The sequence below is a fragment of the Bos indicus genome, chromosome 17, assembly GCF_029378745.1.
Source record: "Bos indicus isolate NIAB-ARS_2022 breed Sahiwal x Tharparkar chromosome 17, NIAB-ARS_B.indTharparkar_mat_pri_1.0, whole genome shotgun sequence".
NCBI lineage: Eukaryota > Metazoa > Chordata > Mammalia > Artiodactyla > Bovidae > Bos > Bos indicus.
Window position 1 is genome coordinate 69,492,649 of NC_091776.1, and position 17,984 is coordinate 69,510,632.

The 17,984-nt window shown below is 56.0% G+C and overlaps 1 protein-coding gene across 1 annotated transcript; it reads right to left on the minus strand.

Annotated features, from left to right (window-relative positions):
- Nucleotides 1–210: 210 nt before the first annotated feature.
- LOC109571413 (galactosylceramide sulfotransferase) lies at nt 211–17,278 on the minus strand. The gene is given in 5 exon segments (XM_070769865.1): nt 211–1,281; nt 1,283–1,649; nt 2,415–2,554; nt 6,650–6,815; nt 17,128–17,278. Coding segments are annotated over 3 exon segments (1,275 nt in total). The 5' UTR covers nt 2,546–2,554; nt 6,650–6,815; nt 17,128–17,278; the 3' UTR covers nt 211–504.
- Nucleotides 17,279–17,984: the final 706 nt, after the last annotated feature.

The window sequence follows — 17,984 nt, forward strand, 5'->3', positions numbered from 1 at the left end:
CTTCTCCAATGCATGAAAGTGAAAAGTGAAAGTGAAGTCGCTCAGTCGTGTCCGACCCTCAGCGACCCCATGGACTGCAGCCTTCCAGGCTGCTCCATCCATGGGATTTTCCAGGCAGAGGACTGCTCTCCCTTGGGGTTCCCAAATCCCCACCAGTCACACCCCCCACACACACACCAGGGCCGCGCCAGTCAGCACCACTGAGGCTGATTAACAAAAACACATCAAATTCTTTTACTTCTGAAGTCTCCCCTTTAAGGGGAGCCAGAAAATAGAACATTCTTTTTGGGTGGAGGGTAGGGGATTTAATTTAAAAAAAAAACAACTCTAATTAGTCAAATACTGATCTCAGTTAGGCCCTGTGGCCGTGGGCCCAGTCCTTGGCTGGTTGCACCCCTCAGAACAGCCCCACCTCACCCCAGGAACTGGGGTGGCACCAAGAGGGGCCGCAGGGGGGTGGCTGGCGGGACCCCCGCCGGGCCCTCCTCGGCGGGGGCCCCGGCGTCACCACCGCAGGAAGTCCCGGATGAACTTCCAGAGCTTGGTGATCCACAGGTTGGCGCCCAGGTCCATCAGGTACTGGATCTCCGGCGTGAGCATGCGCCGGCAGAGCTGCGCATGCCGCTGCCCGATGCTCTTCTTGAGGTTGTAGCCCAGGATGGACTTGGCGCCCAGCGGCTGCCAGGGCTGCATGGCCGAGTCCTGGATGGCCGCCGCGTCCACCGCGCGGCCGCCGTCGATGCAGATGCGGCGCATGCGCTCGTTGGCGCGCCGCAGGGCGGCCACCTCGCGGGCCATGCGCTCGCGCCCGAAGGCCTCCACCTTGCGCCAGAAGCTGGCGTTGAAGTGGCGGTAGAGGCGCGCGTCCAGCACGTTCCAGGCCGTGGCGCGCCGGTACAGCTCGCCCGAGAGGCGCGGCACGGCCGAGGCGCGGCGGGCGTTGAGCTTGAAGTAGAGCACGTCCTCCAGCTCCCAGCACAGCAGGTCCTTGAGCAGCACGAGCGACTCGTCGAAGTACTCCTGCAGCAGCACCAGGTGGAAGTGGCGCTCCACCTCCAGGATGTGCTCCTGCACCTGCGGGCTGCTGGGGTCCAGGTCGCTGTCGTAGCCCAGGTCGAAGAAGAGCAGGTTGCGGAGGTAGTGGGCGTTGTAGCCGCGGGGGTCGTAGTAGCGGTCGGGGTCCTGCAGGAACTCGGCCAGCTTGTCGCGGCCCGAGAGCTTCCACGTGAAGGGCACCACGGAGCCGAAGTAGTGGAAGGAGGACTCGAAGAGGCGGGCGGGGGTCGCGCAGCACGGTGATGAAGGTGGCGTTGGGCGCCACCAGGCCCCGCACCTCGTCGTAGTGGAAGCGCATGTGGTTGCAGATGATGTTGAAGCAGGCCCCGGGCCGGTAGTCCTGCACCAGGCTGCGCGCGAAGAAGGCGGGGTAGTCGAAGTCGTTGCGGCCGTTGGGGAAGGCGAACTTGAGCCCGTGCTTCTGGCCGAAGCGGAACAGGATGTTGAGCAGCGTGCTGCTGGCCGTCTTGTGCGTCTTCATGAACACGATGTCCCGCCGCGGCTGGCAGCCTCCCGCCGAGCCGTTGGCCGAGGTGGGAGCCTCTGGCTCCCTCGGGGCCGGAGAGCAGGGTGCCGCGCCCTCGGGGGTCCTGCTGGGGATGGAGGGGTGGCAGAGCCTCAGGATTCGGCCTGCCGGCCCCTCCACCCCGGGTCTACAGAGCAGGTGGCTGGGAGTGGGGGGCGGGTACCCCAGGGACTCGCCATGGTCAGGGAGCTGGGGGACCAGATGGGCCTGTGTTCCAGGCTGCAAGGCTTAGGTCAGTGGTTTGGCCTATCTGGCCTTACTTTCCTCTTCTGTGAAATGGGGACAGTAACCCTCTTTGTGGTGTTGCTGTGAGGACAAGAACAAGTCTCATTCATGGCCACTTGATGTACATTCATCAAGAGTTCGTATGAGGCTGGACAACATGAAACCCTGCATGCAAAAATGGGCATTTCCTCTAGTTCGACTTAATACCTCCAACTAAGGGCACAGGCTTGGGTAGGTGATCAGCCCAATGGGGAGGCAGGATGACCTCATGGTTAGGAGCCAGGCTTGGAGGCAGGCAGACCGCAGTTTGAATCCAGGCCTGTGCCAGCCGAGTGCTCTTGGACTGGGCATCCCCACCTCCCGGCCCCGCTGGAGCCCACCGTGCAGATGGTGATATTTTATTCTTACGCTCCATGTCCGGCTCTGTTAGCACACCCACTTCACAGATGAGGACACCTAGGCTCAGGGTTCCACAGTGAGTTCCCTGCCTTCAGTGGGACTTCTGCCCCGGGCACAGGGTGGCCACCCAGGAGGTAGCCCTTGTTATCAGACTGGGAGCCAACCCTCCGCTACCCCCAGCCCTCGGCCGCCCAGCAGGACCACTCACGTGGAAGCCAGGCCAGTGTACAGCGGGGGGACGGCATAGGAGTACAGCAGTAGCAGGAAGCTGGTGAAGAGCGCTCCCAGCACCAGCCCCTTGGCCATGGACTCCCAGCGCTTCTTCTGTGGCAGCGGCATCTCAGACACCTGCAGGGGGTGGGTGAGGGGGTGCAGAACAGGGCACGTGTTAGGAGGCCGGCCCCAGGGAGCCCTCACCACCATCCGCGGCCAGGCTGGCTTGAGAGGCAGCTTTTAACATTGGGACCTGCCTTTGCCAGCTCTGTGGCCACCCCCACCTCAGCAGTCCAGATAAGGACAGCATCTGGGCTGCAGATGGACACGGTGGACAAAGCCAACGCCAAGAAAGGCTGGGGCGAGAGGCAGGGGAAGGCTCTGCTGCCTGGGTCAGTTTTCATTTGTGAGCTGAGTGGTGGGTATATGGGTGTTATCCGTTTTATTTTTTTGTAGACCTTTCTGGGCTTCATAATGAAATCGTCTAAATAAAACAAGGAAAAGAAGACCCTTTCCTAGTGCCCTGTACCCCCAGGCCTGGGCCAGGGGTATCTACAGAGAGGGCCCTGGGACCTGAGTCTCTCATCTTTCTGAAGGTTCAGCCAACCTGCCTGGCCCCCCTGCCACCCTTCCCAGCCGTCCAGTGAGCGGCTGAGCTCCTTGTCTCTCCACACTGGCTCCTGTTCCCATGGGGTCTGTAGGGGACCAGGTGGAGAAACTGAGGCTCAGCGTGAGGAAGGAGAAGACTCAGCTCACACAGGCCTCTGCCCACATGTCTGCCTCTTCTCCAGCTGCTGGCAGGCTGGGTCAACCAGGTTAGGTCTGAATTGCAGGTGAACAACAAATGTTTTAGTTATCTGTATGTCCCAAATAATGCCTAGGATATACTTATACTAAAAATTATTCAGTATTTCTCTGAATATCAGATTTAACTAGATGTCCGGGGGCCGAATGAGTGCTCCAGCTCTCAGCAGGGAACCGCTGGACTGTGTCTACAGGGGGCACCTGTGCGCCTTGAGACCAGTCTGTGACCTCAGGCTGAGTAGCAGGCAGCCCAGGAGCTGGAGCAGCCCATTCACCCTGAAATTCTCCCTTGGTCACAGCCTTTTTCAGCAGCAGCCTGGTCTTACTTTTCAGTCCCTGGTGGCTCAAGACAGTAAAGCGTCTGCCTGAAATGCAGGAGACCAGGGTTCGATCCCAGGGTTGGGAAGGTCCCCTGGAGAAGGAAATGGCAACCCACTCCAGTGCCCTTGCCTGGAAAATCCCATGGACGAAGGAGCCTGGTAGGCTACAGTCCATGGGGTCATAAAGAATCGGACACGACTGAGTGACTTCACTTCACTTTTCACTTTTCCTGGTTTTTGGGGGCTAGGTTTTAGGTCTGACTGTGGTGACCCTGTCAGCAGGGGGCTGAGGCCTGAGCTGAAATGGGGGCTGTTCAGGCAGAGCTGTGCGGGTCCAGGACAGAGCTGGGACTCACGGACCTTCTCATGGCCCCTTAGCTGCAAAGCCAAGGTCCCAAACTTTCCATTCCGTGCTGCACTGGGCCCCGGGTGCTGGAGGCCATGAGAGGTCATCCATGCCGCCCGCGATCACACACACGGCACGTCACCACTGACCCTGGGGCCAGAGGCCAGCCAGCCAGCCTGGAGGAGAACCCCTGGGAGAGTGACCAGAGGCACCCACAAACCTTTCCCAGAGAAGGGGCATTCCAGGCCTACCTGACCAGTCCCTCAGCCCCCCGCTGATCATCTAGAAAGTGCTCTCACAGGAAAGGACTAGCCGGAGGGAACCTGGCTTCCCTGGTGACAAGGACATATCTCTGTCCAATCCTAGGTGGGCAAGGTGGACAGGGTCGGGAGGGAAGGAGAGTGTTTCCGGAGGGTTTTCCTTTCAAAGGAAGACTGTAGAAACCCTCCCAGTTCTAACTCATCTTCAGAAAGACTTGGGGAAAGTCACCCAAGTAAGGGTGTTCACAGCAGTTTGGTCAGAAAAAAAGAAACCACGTCAGTGTCCATCAGCTGGGAATTCACTGCACAAACCAAAGCCCATTCCCAGACAGAGGCATCTGTACCTGCTTTAACAGATAAAAAAAAAAAAAGAAAAACAATGTGGAGCTGAATGGACTGGCTCAAAAACACACCATGACCTACTAACATGAAAAAAGAAGTTCTGGGACAGCATGCCACCAAATCCATATAGGTGATGGTAAATACACACAGACCCAGTTAGAAACCCCTGGAGGGCAGTCTAGGTTTTAACAGTGGTATCCTCTGCATAGCTAGGGAGGGGGTATATGAGCAAATACTCTTCTATATTTGGCATTTCTGTAAGGGTTGGATTTCTTTATTAAAGAGAATATATTACTTTTTAATCAGAAAAAGGCAATAACGTGTATTTACTATATTTAAAGAATAGATAAAGCTTGCAAGGTGGGGAAAGTCAGCTCGCGCTGGTCTGGTCACAGAGAGGCCTAGGGGAGGGAGGTGCTGACCCGGGAGCCCCAGGCCCGGGTTTCAACCACAGGAACCCTTTGGAGCCCCAGTTTCTCATCCTAAAATGGGGAAGCTGGTGGTGCTAGCTCTCTCCCTGCCCCGCCCCAGAGATGGACCAGGCAAAGTGACTGGCACGTAGTTGTCACTCAAAGAGAGTGGGAACCTGCTCAAAGTCCTGTCCTTGTCGCTCTCGGGGTGGGTCCCCCTTGCCAACCAAGCGCAAATCTGCCCCCCACCTCAAGCGCCCCCACCGGCCTCCTGTTCCTTGGGGTCCCACAGGGCAGTCCTGGGCTGGGCCAGAATCTCAGACTCGAGCCCAAGCCCTGAGTGGAGCCCTGGGCATCGGGTTCTGACTTTCAAATGTCGAGGGGTTCGGATTGCTGCCCTCTGACTCACTCCCTCAGGGCCCACCCCTGTCTCAGGAGCCCACTCACCAGGGCACCTTCTGGAACTCAGGGAGGCTGCTGGTGAGGCTCTGGGAGAGGTCAGGCAGCAGGGGGCAGACCAGCCTCCCAGAACCACCAATCAGGCTCTGCCTGGCCCTGCCCCAGGCCCGCCCCCAACCCCCATCAGGGCTTTCCCTCATTCATTCCTTCCTTTCCCACTATGGCGTCCTCAAAACCAGTAGGGCCCTGCCCTGCCAGGTGCTGGGCCTTGGGCCTCGCCACCCTCTGGGTTCACTTCTGAGCTCCTCTAGGAGCCAGGCCCTGGGACGGGGCTTCTCCAGAGCATCTTACTGACTCCACCCAGCTATCCTCGGAGGCAGACCTCACTATCAGCCCTATTTTGCAGGTGGGGAAACTGAGGCTCTGGGTCACAAAGCAGGGGGCACAACTGGGATTCGAGCTGTGATCTGTGGGCTTGCAATGTGCATCTTCCTGGCTGTCCGTGGCAGCTGCTGCCCAGCGTGCCGCGGGCCCAGCCCCAGCCCCAGCCCGAGGGGAAAGGGTGTGCACAGCTGGACCTCACAGAAGGCCGAGGCTTGCAGGCAGCTGACAGTCCCAGGTCTGAGGCCATGAGGTGGTGGTGGCGGCTTAGTCGCTCAGTCGTGTCCAGCTCTTTGCGACCCCGTGGACTGTAGTCTGCCAGACTCCTCTGTCCGTGGCATTTTCCAGGCAAGAATACTGGAGTGGGTTGCCATTTCCTCCTCCAGGGCATCTTCACCACCCAGGGATCGAACCCGTGTCTCCTGGCCGGCAGATTCTTTACCACTGAACCATCAGGGAAGCCTAAGGCCTTGGGGTACCGAGGACAATCGCAGCACGGCCCAAGCCTTCCAGCCTCCACCTTGGAAAACGGTGCCTCCAGAAGGCTGAGGCTCAGAGAGGGCAGAGCCCCCATCAAGGTCACACAGCACAGCAGTGGCAAAGACAGGACTAGAGCCTGAGTCTCCCTCCTCTGCTGTGGTGGGACAGTCCCAGGCACTCAGGGCAGAGCGCCCCCCTCCCCACCCCACCCCTCTATTCCTGTCCTCCGGGGTTACCCCAGCCAGATCGCCCTCCGTGTGTGCCGACAGCTGGCTCCCAGCCAGACCCAGCACTCCTCCTGTTCAGCTGGACCAGCAGACTCCAGGGAACAAAGGGGAGACGGGGCTCATCCTCCACAGCATCCACACAGGGACCCCAAGCCTAGGATGGTGAGCCTTCCAGCCTAGGGCGCCACCAGCAGGCAGGCCTCCATCCCAGGGCATCCTGCTCCCCCAGGGGCCGTGCGCAGGGCAGAGGAAGACACTCACCTGGGGCCAGGTCTGGCTGCCCCTTCCCTCTCCCTGCCTGAGCCACGTCTGACTCCCAGGCTGCCTCTGCGGTCACTGGGAAACCGGAACGCTCCAATGACACCCAGGAGTGTGCTGGCTGGCTCCCTCTTGCTTCAGCGGCCGTGAATATTCATGAGTTCCCTCCCTGGGGAGAGCAGGTGGCATATCCCTGTAGTATCCCTGTACACTGTGGGTGCTGCCCCGGCCCTCTGCCCCCTGGGTGGTTCCCCCTGACCCTCTCTGGACCTCAGCAGCCCGGCAGCTCCTCCATCCAAGGGCTCAGCAAGGTCCCCGGCGTCCTTGGCCCAAGGACACTGGCAGCCGCAGAGCCCTGCAGAGAGCCTGGGACTGGCTTGAAGGCCATGGGAGGGACACGAAGGCAGGTGAGCAGGGAAACTAATTGCTTCTCCAATCACATCTCATGTTAAGTCTCAAAGCTGCCCTCTGAGTCAGGTACTACCGTTAGCCACTCCCCAGGTAAAGAAACCCAGGCTCAGAGAGGTGAATTCACCTGTCCAAGGTCACACAATTAGCCATGAGCAGACAGAACCAGAGTCAAAACACGGACTTGCCAAACTCTAGGTCTTAGAGATGTCCAAGGCACGACCGGAGACCAAGGTTGGTCTAAAAGCTGGGAGAGCCCAGAGAGCCAGGACCTCAACCTGGATGGTGCCCTGGAGGCAAAGTACCTGAGCAGGGCTGGGAGGACGAGTCTGATGAGACTTCACCTCTCTGAGCTCCAGGTTCTTCATCAAAAAGGTACAGAAATGTGCCTCTCCTGCCTCCACCCCCAGTGAGTTGGTGGCACAGGACACCCCTGGATCAGCCTCCAGGGATCTGGGCTGATCAGAGATGCAGATCCTTCCCAAAGTCTCTGTGGGAACAGGTAGGTCTAGGGACCCTCAGGCTCAGCCCAGGCACTGGAATCTCTCATCCTTGCTCAGCGTTGCTCATGGACAGAGGGTGCCCAGAAAAGCCTCCCCCCTACACCCCACCAAATCCTTCCTTCAACACTGATGCCCAGAGCCCCACCATGGCCCACGCATGGGGCTTTAGGGACCGGAGTATCGCCATCAATTGATCATAATCACTACTGTGACGGTCAGTGATGCCACAGCGAGCACTTTCATAAACCGAGCAGCTGCCAGTGCCTCCGAAGGAGCAGCAGGCATGTGACCCTGTGTGCTCAGCGTTCTTTCCCCCAGAGCCCCGCCCAGCTTCCACGGAACAGGGGAAGCCCAGAGTCCTCCTCTCCCTGGGGGCTGAGCTGAGTCCAGGGCCGGCATCAAAGAGCAGATACCGAGGTTTAGGAGCGTGGACTCTGGACCAGAGTCTAGTCTTGTGCTCGGGACTCGCCATGCATCACGCACCCTCATAACCTTTGCAGGGAGCCCTCTTTATCCCCCATTGTACTGTAGACGAGAAAGCTGAGGCGCAAGGAGAGGAAGTGACAAGCCCAGAGTCGGGAGGTAGGGGGGCAGATGTAAGATCCTCATCCAGGTGGGAGTGGAGCGCAAGCTTTTGAGCAAGAAGTGAAATCGTGAGAGGAGTGGGAATCTAGTAAGAAGAGCCAAGTAAATATTTTATTTACACACATATGTATCAGTAACATAGAGTTTTGGAAAAATAAAGCACTGCAAGTTTGGGAACTTCCTGGTGGTCCAGCGGGGAAGAGGATGCACTCCCAGTGCAGGGGGCCCAGGTCCAACCCCCGTCAGGGAACTCGATCCCACGTGCTATGACCAAAGATCCCATATGCCACAGTTAAGACCCGGGGCAGCCAAGCAAACCTTTTTATTTTAACCTGAAATTTTCATATTTCTAAATACTGTTCTTGTCCTAGTGGATTGAGGCCAAGCATAAGGGAAAATCTACTCATTGCTGCTGCTCTTAATATTTCTACTTGGAATTTGATCACTGCATTTTCTCTTTGACAACAACACTGCTCTAGTAGCCAGTGTATGCAGTGCATTGTATAATTTGATTCAATTAATTTGGTTGAACTAATTTTCATACTGTTCTTTATTAGCCAGCCTTTAGCTGGGGTTCGATGTCCACAAGCACTTACCATGAAAAAACTTCATTTTAGAATGGCGAATGATCACACAATAAGAGTTTTGTTAGGAAAATTATTTGAGAATGATAGAAGATGCCTAAGGAAACTTCTGATCCAGTGACTCTCAAAGGAACAGACTATAAAATAAATTGGGAGAGATAGAGGGAAATTTCAGTGTAGTATAACCTAGACTTCTACTTTTTTATTATGTATTCATTTATATCCAGAAAAACAAAGATGAAATTCCCTCTCGTCAACACCAATTCATTTTATATGCAATTTTGGTTCCAGAAATGTACATTTTCCTCTCCCATAAAATTAGTCTAGAGGCTAGACATGAAAACAAGTTACTAGTAGCCAGTTTTTCAGTTATAAGTGACCCACAACTTAAAACTCACTGCAATAGAGACACAACAGTCCGAACAGCTTCCTCTCTGCCAGCCCTTTTATTAAGGCTTCGTAAAAAGTGAACGGTATGCGCGTGCACGTGTTTAGTGACTCAGTCGTGTCCGACTCTCTGCGACCCTTCGGCCTGTAGCCTGCCAGGCTCTTCTGTCCGTGGGACTTTTCAGGCGAGAATACTGGAGTGGGTTGCCATTTCCCTCTCCAGCGGATCTTGCCGACCCAAGGATCAAACCCACACCTTTTCTTTCTGCTGCATCGCAGGCGGATTCTTTACCCACTGAGCTGTGGTATAGAAAATCGAAAAACCAACAAGCGCTGATTCAAAGCAAATTCCTCTTTTAATCACAACACGGTAACAGGTCAAGAGAGTTTAACATCTGAGACAAGGGCAACTCAATAAAACAATAGCATCTTGATGTAGTAATTAAGAAATATGACTCCATGGCTGTCATGGATATCTCAAGCACTTTGGATCTTTTTATTGCTTTTATAAAAAACTACAATACAAACACTACTCTGATTGGTGCTATGTTTGGTAAGCAGTTAGCGTATTAAAAAGCAGATATACTAGATATGCTAGATAAGCAGATATGTTGGATAGCATATTGAAAAGCAGAGACATTACTTTGCCAACAAAGGTCCGTCTAGTCAAGGCTATGGTTTTTCCAGTGGTCATGCATGGATGCGAGAGTTGGACTGTGAAGAAAGCTGAGCGCCGAACAATTGATGCTTTTGAACTGTAGTGTTGGAGAAGACTCTTGAGAGTCCCTTGGACTGCAAGGAGATCCAACCAGTCCATCCTAAAGGAGATCAGTCCTGGATATTCATTGGAAGGACTGATGTTGAAGCTGAAATCCAATACTTTGGCCACCTGATGTAAAGAACTGACTTGAAAGACTGATTTGAAAAGACCTTGATGCTGGGAAAGATTGAAGGTGGGAGGAGAAGGGGATGACAGAGGATGAGATGGTTGGGTGGCATCACCGACTCAATGGACATGAGTTTGAGTGAACTCTGGCAGTTGGTGATGGACAGGGAGGCCTGGCGTGCTGCGGTCCATGGGGTCGCAAAGAGTCGGACACGACTGAGTGACTGGACTGAACTGAACTGAACTGAACTGGTAAGCAGTTTCGGGAAGTATGAAGAAAAGACATGAATAAAAGCATTTTCTAAAGTGAGAGATGTTTTGGAATTAGATGATGCGAGCTATTATATATAGAATGGATGAACATCAAGGTCCTGCTGTATAGCACAGGGAGCTATATTCCATGTTCTGTAATAAACCATAATGGAAAAAATATATATGTAAAAAAATATATATATGGAAAAAGAATATAAATATGTGTGTGTGTGTGTGTATAAGTGAATCACCTTACTGTACACCAGGAACTAACACAACCTTGTAAATCAACTATACTTCAATAAAATAAATTTTAAAAAGAAGAGCTGCATGGAGCCAAGCCTTCCAGAGTGCAAGTGTTGATTGCAGGAGCTGTGCCTGCAGCCTTGCCAGAGGGGGCTCTTCCCAAGTGTCAGTGACACCGGCTCTGGTTGGTTCTGCCCCCATGGGAAAATTTCTTTTTTGTATAATTTTATTTGCTTCTTTTCGGCCGTGCTGGGTCTTTGTGGCTGCGTGGGCTTTTCTCTAGCTGCGGCAAGCCGGGCCGCTCTCTAGTTGGGGCCCACGGGCTTCTCTTTGAGGTGGAGCACAGGCTCAGGGGCATGCGGGCTTCAGTAGTTGCAGCACGTGGGCTCAGTAGCTGCGGTTCCCAGACTCTAGAGCACAGGCTCAACAGCTGTGGCCCAGGAGCTTAGCTGCTGCTGGGCATGTGGGGTCCTTCCGGGCCAGGGATCGAACCCGTGTCTCCTGCATTGGCAGGTGGAGTCTCCACCACTGAGCCAGCAGTACAGGTGTTCTGCAGGTATTGACTGAGCACCTGTACAGCGCCCAGCACTGGGGTGCAGGCTCCCCAGTGCACAGAGCCCAGGCTTTCAGGGCGGGGGGTGAGAGAGGTGCAGGCAGACAGCTGCGGGTGCTCTGATGGAGACACACAGGCAGAGCTTCCTGGTGCAGAGAACACACCGGATCCAGCCTGGAGGGGCGGGAGTGGGGGTGGCCAGGGAGAACTTCCTGGGGTAGGGGACTCTGTTGGCAGAAGCTGCTGCGTGCTTTACTATTTCCAAAGGCAGTTAGTTCCCTTTCTCCTTGGGGTACGTGGCTAAACTGCTTTTCCCATCCTTCCTTCCAGCTCAGTGTTCTCATGGGACTGAATTCTGGCCATGGAATATGAGCAGAATGACAGCTGGTGAGGGTAAGTGAGCCAATCTCTGTGATCTCCTTTCCCACCTGCTAGTGAGTGGGTCTGGAGATGGGCAAGGCCGGGAGGTGGGAGGAACCCGGATCTCTGCATTTCTGATCATCAAACATCTGATTAAATTCAGGAAAATGACAATAAAACTGCCATTGTGTTAATAAGCCTTTTAAAACGTGGGACTTGGGATTCCCGTGGCAGACCAGTGGTTAAGACTCTGCGATCCCAACGCTGGGGACCCAGGTTTGATTCCTGGTCAGGGAACTAGATCCCACAGGCCGCAACTAAGACTTCACACGCTGCAATCAAAGACCCCCCGCATGCCACAAGAAGATCAGAAATCCTGCAAGCAGTCGGTACAGCCAAAACACAAACAAAACCAACTTGGGGCTTATCTGTTTCAGCGGCTAGCATTAACTAATGCAGAATAAGCCGGACAGAGAGAAAAGCATGTGCAAAGGCCCAGGGCAATTGAGAAGCTAACAAATGCCTAGCCTGGCTGGGAATGTCCAGTACATGTGCCTGTCAGAGGTTGGGTGCGTGAGCAAGAAGACCAGCAGCACAGCCAGAATGGGGGCAGGGGCAGGCAGGACACGCAGGGCCTCGGGAAGTGTGTTAAGGAATCTGGCTTGGATCCTGTGGGCAAGGGGAGCCCTAGGAGGGTCTTCAGCAGAGGAGCGAGGAGATGAGGCTCCCATCAGGCTGCTGGATGAAGAATGAGCTGTGGAGGTGGGAAGGAGTGGGAGAAGCAGGCACACCTAGATGGTGGTGGTCACGGCTGTGCAGATGTGAAGGGACCTGGACCAGGGGGAAGTCTGGGGATGGACTGGATCCGCCCGTAGATCATGGCATGGACAGCATTTGGTGGGTGAGGGGTGTGAAGGTGGGGGGAAAGAATTCCTGCTGGAGGTGACTGGCTGGCTGGGTGTGGAGCTAGTCCCTGAGAAGGGGAGGCTAAGAGAGGGGCGGGTTTAGTATTGGGGTTAGGGGGACAATGTCAGTTTCAGTTTAGGATACATTGAGTCTGGGGGATGTACTGGGTGCCTGTAGAATGTGCAAAGTGCAGGAGGAACCTCTGCTTTGAGTGCAAGAGCGAGATCTTGGGCGAGAGAGGCTGGGGGCCATGGGGACAGAGGTGGGAACTGAGGCCGGAAGAGGAGATGGGGTCACCAGGGAAAACGTGAGGAAGGAGAAGAACTCTGCACTTATGGGAACAGGGAGGGGAAGAGCCCCCTGCCCTCAAGGAGATAAAGGGCCCCCAAAGCCATGGTCTACAGAACATTTTGTAGAAGCACTGACCTCTCAACCCATTCCCCCACCTATGGGCATCACCGTGTGTTCAGTGGGTATATAGGAACAGGGACCTGGCAGAGGGAGGGTGGCCTAGAGCTAGCTGTTTCCTGTGGTTGGAAGGGAATCTCACAGGGCCACGGGAGGAGATTTTAAGAGGAGAGCACAAAGACTCTCCCTACAGTGCTCGTACATACAGTGTCTGTACACGTGTGCTAAGTCGCTTCGGTCATGTCCAACTCTGTGACCCCATGGACTGTAGCCCGCCAGGCAGCTCTGTCCATGGGATTCTCCAGGCAAGAACACTGGCGTGGGTTGCCGTGTCCTCCCCCAGGGGAGCTTCCCGACCCAGGGATCGAACCCCGGTCTCTTACGTCTCTTGCCCAGGCAGGCGGATTCTTTACCACCAGCACCACCAGGGAAGCCCCACTCAGGATGCGTATTTGACCGCAAATACCGTAGTTCTAAAAGTGTCCAGCCTCCGACCCAGCACTTCCACCTGTAGGAATTTGTTCAAAGAGGACAAACAAGAGATCTGACACGGAGCACAAGGAAGGCCATTGCAGTGGTCTTTAGCGAAGGAGCAAAACAGAGACAACCTCAGTGTCCAACAGGAGGGGATGGTTGAACATACCATGTAATGGGGACTTCCCTGGTGCTCCAGCGGTTGAGAATCTGCCTTACAATACGGGGGATGCAGGTTTGATCCCTGGCCGGGGAACTCAGCCCAGGAGCAGGGAAACTAAGTACACAGGCTCTGAGCCCCCGTGCTCTACACCCTGTGTGCCACGAGTCGAGAGAAGCCCACACGCTGTGGCAAAGATCCTGCGTGCCACAGCTAAGGCTCGCCACCACCTAAGTGAACACATATTTTACAGAATATATTATGTGACATACATCCAATGATCCCATATGTATTCATGAAAATTATGTCTGTAACATATAATAAAGTGGGAAAAAAATACATAGCTACACACATATAAGCTTCCCTGGTGGCTCAGAGGTTAAAGCTTCTGCCTGGAATGCCGGAGTCCCAGGTTCGATCCCTGGGTTGGGAAGATCTCCTGGAGAAGGAAATGGCAACCCACTCCAGTAATCTTGCCTGGAGAATCCCATGGAGGGAGGAGCCTGGTAGGCTACAGTCCATGGGGTTGCAAAGAGTCGGACACGACTGAGCGACTTCACTTTCACTTTCACACACATAATATTCACACACATAATTTTGTTTTTACAAAGAGTCTGTATTACTCTGGAAAAACATGAAAAATAACAATATTTCCATTTTGAAAAACTGCCGGCTGGCTGGAGGAGGAGGGAACCGTGGCTAGTCTGAACCATGCCCCACCTCGCTGTGTGACCTCGGTAGGCAGGCTTCCCTCTCTGAACCTCAGTGTCCAAAAGCAGGGGAGAAGCAGCAAAAGGGTGTGGGACAGAGAAGAAGCTGGAAAGTGTGAGCCACACAGTTGAAGGGGCAGATGGAAAGGCTGGCTCTCCATCCAGGAGCGCTGGGGGACTGACTTGCGAGAATCTGGAAGCTTCCTCTCTGAGACTCTCTGCGCTGGGGTGCTGGAGTAGAGAAGGGGAAGCTCGCCAGAGAGACATTTCAACTTGCAGAACCACCTCCGAACGTGTCAAGGAGCCCTGACGGCTTGCTCCTACCGCCCCCACCTGGCTGGGGGGATGGCTGCAGCTAGGTGGGGGGTCTGGCAGCTGACTAAGAAGAGGTCAGTGTACTTTGATGACTCAGAAGATTTTCTGATCCTGCAGAGTCACCTGTCTCCATGACTCCTAATGGTAACCACACCTGCAACCTCAACAGATAACCTTTGGTGTCACCTGCCAGCTTTGTGACGGTGGGCACTCTGAGGCTCTGCCCACAGGTCTTCCGACGTTGCTTTATCCAGACAAGCTCACCAGCCCTCCTGATGACAGATTTGAGTCGCCCCAAAACAGTCCTAACTGAAGAGTAGCGCAGCACGGGTTAACCCAGCGGTCAGTCAGCTTCAGAACTCCTGAGAACTCCGAGGTGAGTGTGTGGGCATTGGCAGTACCACCCTCTGTACCTTCTAGCGTGACTGAAATGTTTCTTTAAAAAGGTATGTCATGCATTTATTTGCATAACAATATGTAAAATATAAAGGTTTTTCAAAAGGAGCTGAGCAGTTGCTAGGTACAATGCCCTGGATCTGCCCGCCCGCCTCATTAATCCTGGAGAAGTTTGGCTAGAAATCTGGCTCCACCACTCCCCAGCTGGGCCACCTTGGGCAGGTGACCTCCCCTCTCTGAACCTAGGTTTTCTACCACATGGGGATACCATGACCTTCCATGAGGATCAAACGGGATGGGGCATGCGGAGCCCTTTGCACACACCTCGGATTATTATCCTGACCCTTCTAGACCCACCAGGCAGGAGAGGCAGCACCCGCCAATGCGGTCTCCTGGGGCCACCCTCCCCACTCCAGCACCCACATCTCTCCCATGCTCGAGAGCCAAGGTCCTCACGTCCCAGATTTCACATCTGAGAAAACCAAGGCACAGAGAGGGAAGGACTTGCCTGGAGTCCCATGGCAAGTCTGGGCATTACTGGGATCAATATTACTGGGGGTGCCCAAGCCACACCTCATCGCTGCCCTGGGGCTGGCGGACAGGAGAGAGGTTTCCTCTGGACCCCCATTTCCTCTGAACCATCGGTCCTCAACAGGCGATCCCCCGACCCCAGCCCGCTGACCCCTATGGGCGCTCTGCTCCCTCGTGCCCTCCCCTGTCTGGAGTGGGGTATGGCTCCTAAATGGGGATGGTCCATATTCCTTGCTCAGTCCGAGGGGCGCAAAAAACCCTTCACAAGCCTGCTGCTGTGCCTGGAATCCCGACATCTGTGTATCCTTCTCCCAGGTTAATCATCGCCGCTTTCACCCGGTTGACATGATCAAGTCCCTTAGAGCCCAGAGGGAGGGACACACTCCTCCCTTTGCTGGATTGGACCCACAGCGTCCAATATCAGACCCCCGCCCATCAGACGAGGGATGCACCAGAGCTGGGCACGCTTCTTTGTCCTTAGGGCGCTTCCTTCAGGAAGGGCTCTGCCTGAGTGAGAAGCAGGGAGGTGGCAGCTGAGAACAGGGCTCTGTTGTCTCTGCTCCCAGGGTAGCAGCCTGCCCACCCCTCAAGTGTCAGGCAGAGCTGGGAGCTAGGGGGGCACGTGGGGGAGGGGTCCTGAGCTGGGGGCTGGGGGCAGCCATGGCAACTCGAAGAGGCTAGGACCCCAAAAAAGGGGCAGAGAAGAGAGAGATCTTGAGCAAGGCTGGGGTCCTGAAACAGGGGCTCGGGCACGTCTCCGAATTTGGAGTCCGTTTAGCCACATCTGAACTGTATGACTCTGGGAAAGTCCCCAAATCTGCCTGAAGTTCAGTGCCCCCGCTGGGATCCCAGGCTTAGTAATTATGGCTCCTCCGAGGGGTAAGGTACAGTGCCACCACATAGCGACTGCTTGGGCTCAGGCCTGCCCATGGCCTTGCCCGCTCTGGGCGTTCGTAAAGGGCCTTCTCCCATCTGGACCGTCCTCCTGAGGATTTCCATGGCGCCTGTCACCTGGGCAACCCAGGTGATCAGCTGTCTAACCTGCCGCCCTTTCGCCTTCCCTCCCGCTGCTCCGGGTTACTGCAGCCAGAGGTGTGCCGGCACCTCTCCTGCTCTGTGCAGGTGGGAGGGGGTCCCCACTGGGAAGGGACCACAGCCTTTCTCTATGCTGCTACCAAAGCACTGGCTTGGTACCAAGGTGGACAGACCAAGCTGGACCCCTTTCTGAGCACTGGTCCAGGAAACATGGGAATTGCTGGCTTAGCTAGGGGATCCTTCTCGGACCCCAGAGATTGTCCCACTCCCTCACGTCTTTCCTGCGTGGCCTTGCCTGCTAAGTGGCAGAGGACAAGGCCTTCCACAGGCAGGGGGGATCCAGCCTTTATCCTGATGCCCAGCCCCTGCTCTGACCGCCCCTCTTCTGGGGAGGGCTGGTGGGAAGAGGGAACATCCCCGCCTCTCCTCCCCCCAGGGCTCTGGCACCGTGTCCAAGATTAATGATTAATGAACATCCAGCTCCAGCCCAGCTCCCGCCCCACCCACCCCAAGTCAGGAACTGGGTAAACCCTGGAAACAGGAGCCGGGGGAAGAAACAAGGGCCGGGTGAGCACCAACCTGCTCCCCATCAGGCTCCAGTCTTCCCACCCTCTGTCAGCCGGGATGGGCGCACGGACCCTGGAGCGGTAGAGTACCTCTCGGGTCCAGCGTCTGGCGCGCGCAGCCCCAGTTCCGGGGCGTGGAGCAGCGCGGCCGGGACCCAGGGGGTAGACTGAGGCAGGGTGCAAGCTGGTGGTGGGTGCCGGGCCCCCAGGACATACCTTGTCCCGGTCCTTCTCGGGCTTGGCGTGCAGTTTCGGCCACGGGCCGCGCCGCCCGGGCGCTTACTAAGGCGGCGGGGCGTACCCGCCGGGTCCCCCCGCTCGGCCGGGCCTGGACCATGCTCCCGCCCCCGCCGCCGCCGCCGCACCCGCTCCGGCCAGGTGCGGCCGCCAGCCTGGCCCGGCCCCCCCGGCGCCGCGGCCAATGGGTGCCCCGGGCCCCAGCCCCCTCCCCGGCCCTCCGCGCCCGCCCGGGCGCACAGAAGCCGCATTCAGCGCGCCGGGGCGCAGCGTCGCGCCCCCGCCGCGGGCCCAACAAGGCGCGTTTGTCTCGGATGCGCCAACGGGGCCATTGTCCCGCCGCCGGACCCTGAGGCTCAGCCGATCTCCCGGCCCCGGAGGGGATTCGAGGGTGCCTGGGGAACGGGGTGGCGTGGTGATGGTGAGGGCAGCCCAGCTCTGGGGAGGAGGCGGCTACTCTAGTTGCTTATCTTCAATGGAAGGTACAGCCTCGGGCTCCAGAGTCAGTGCAAACTGGGGACACATGTTTTTTTGGCATCTGAAATGTGGAAGAGAGGAGTAGGGGCTGACCCCACCTCCCCAGGGTCCCCAGCAGGGCACAGTGCGTCAGGATGTGGGCACCCCACTCAGGATCTGACTTTTCCCAGTCCTAGGCTTTCCTCCTTCACCCCAGAGGATCAGGCCTAAGGAAGGGGACTCATGCCCCCCTGGAGCTGGGAATGCTCAGCTCCAGCTGTGGGCAGTGTGAAACCAACTGGTCACCCAGTGGGACATAAGCCACGTCAGAGCCCCACTGCCCCCGCCATTACTGGGCGACTCTGGAATGGGGAAAATTC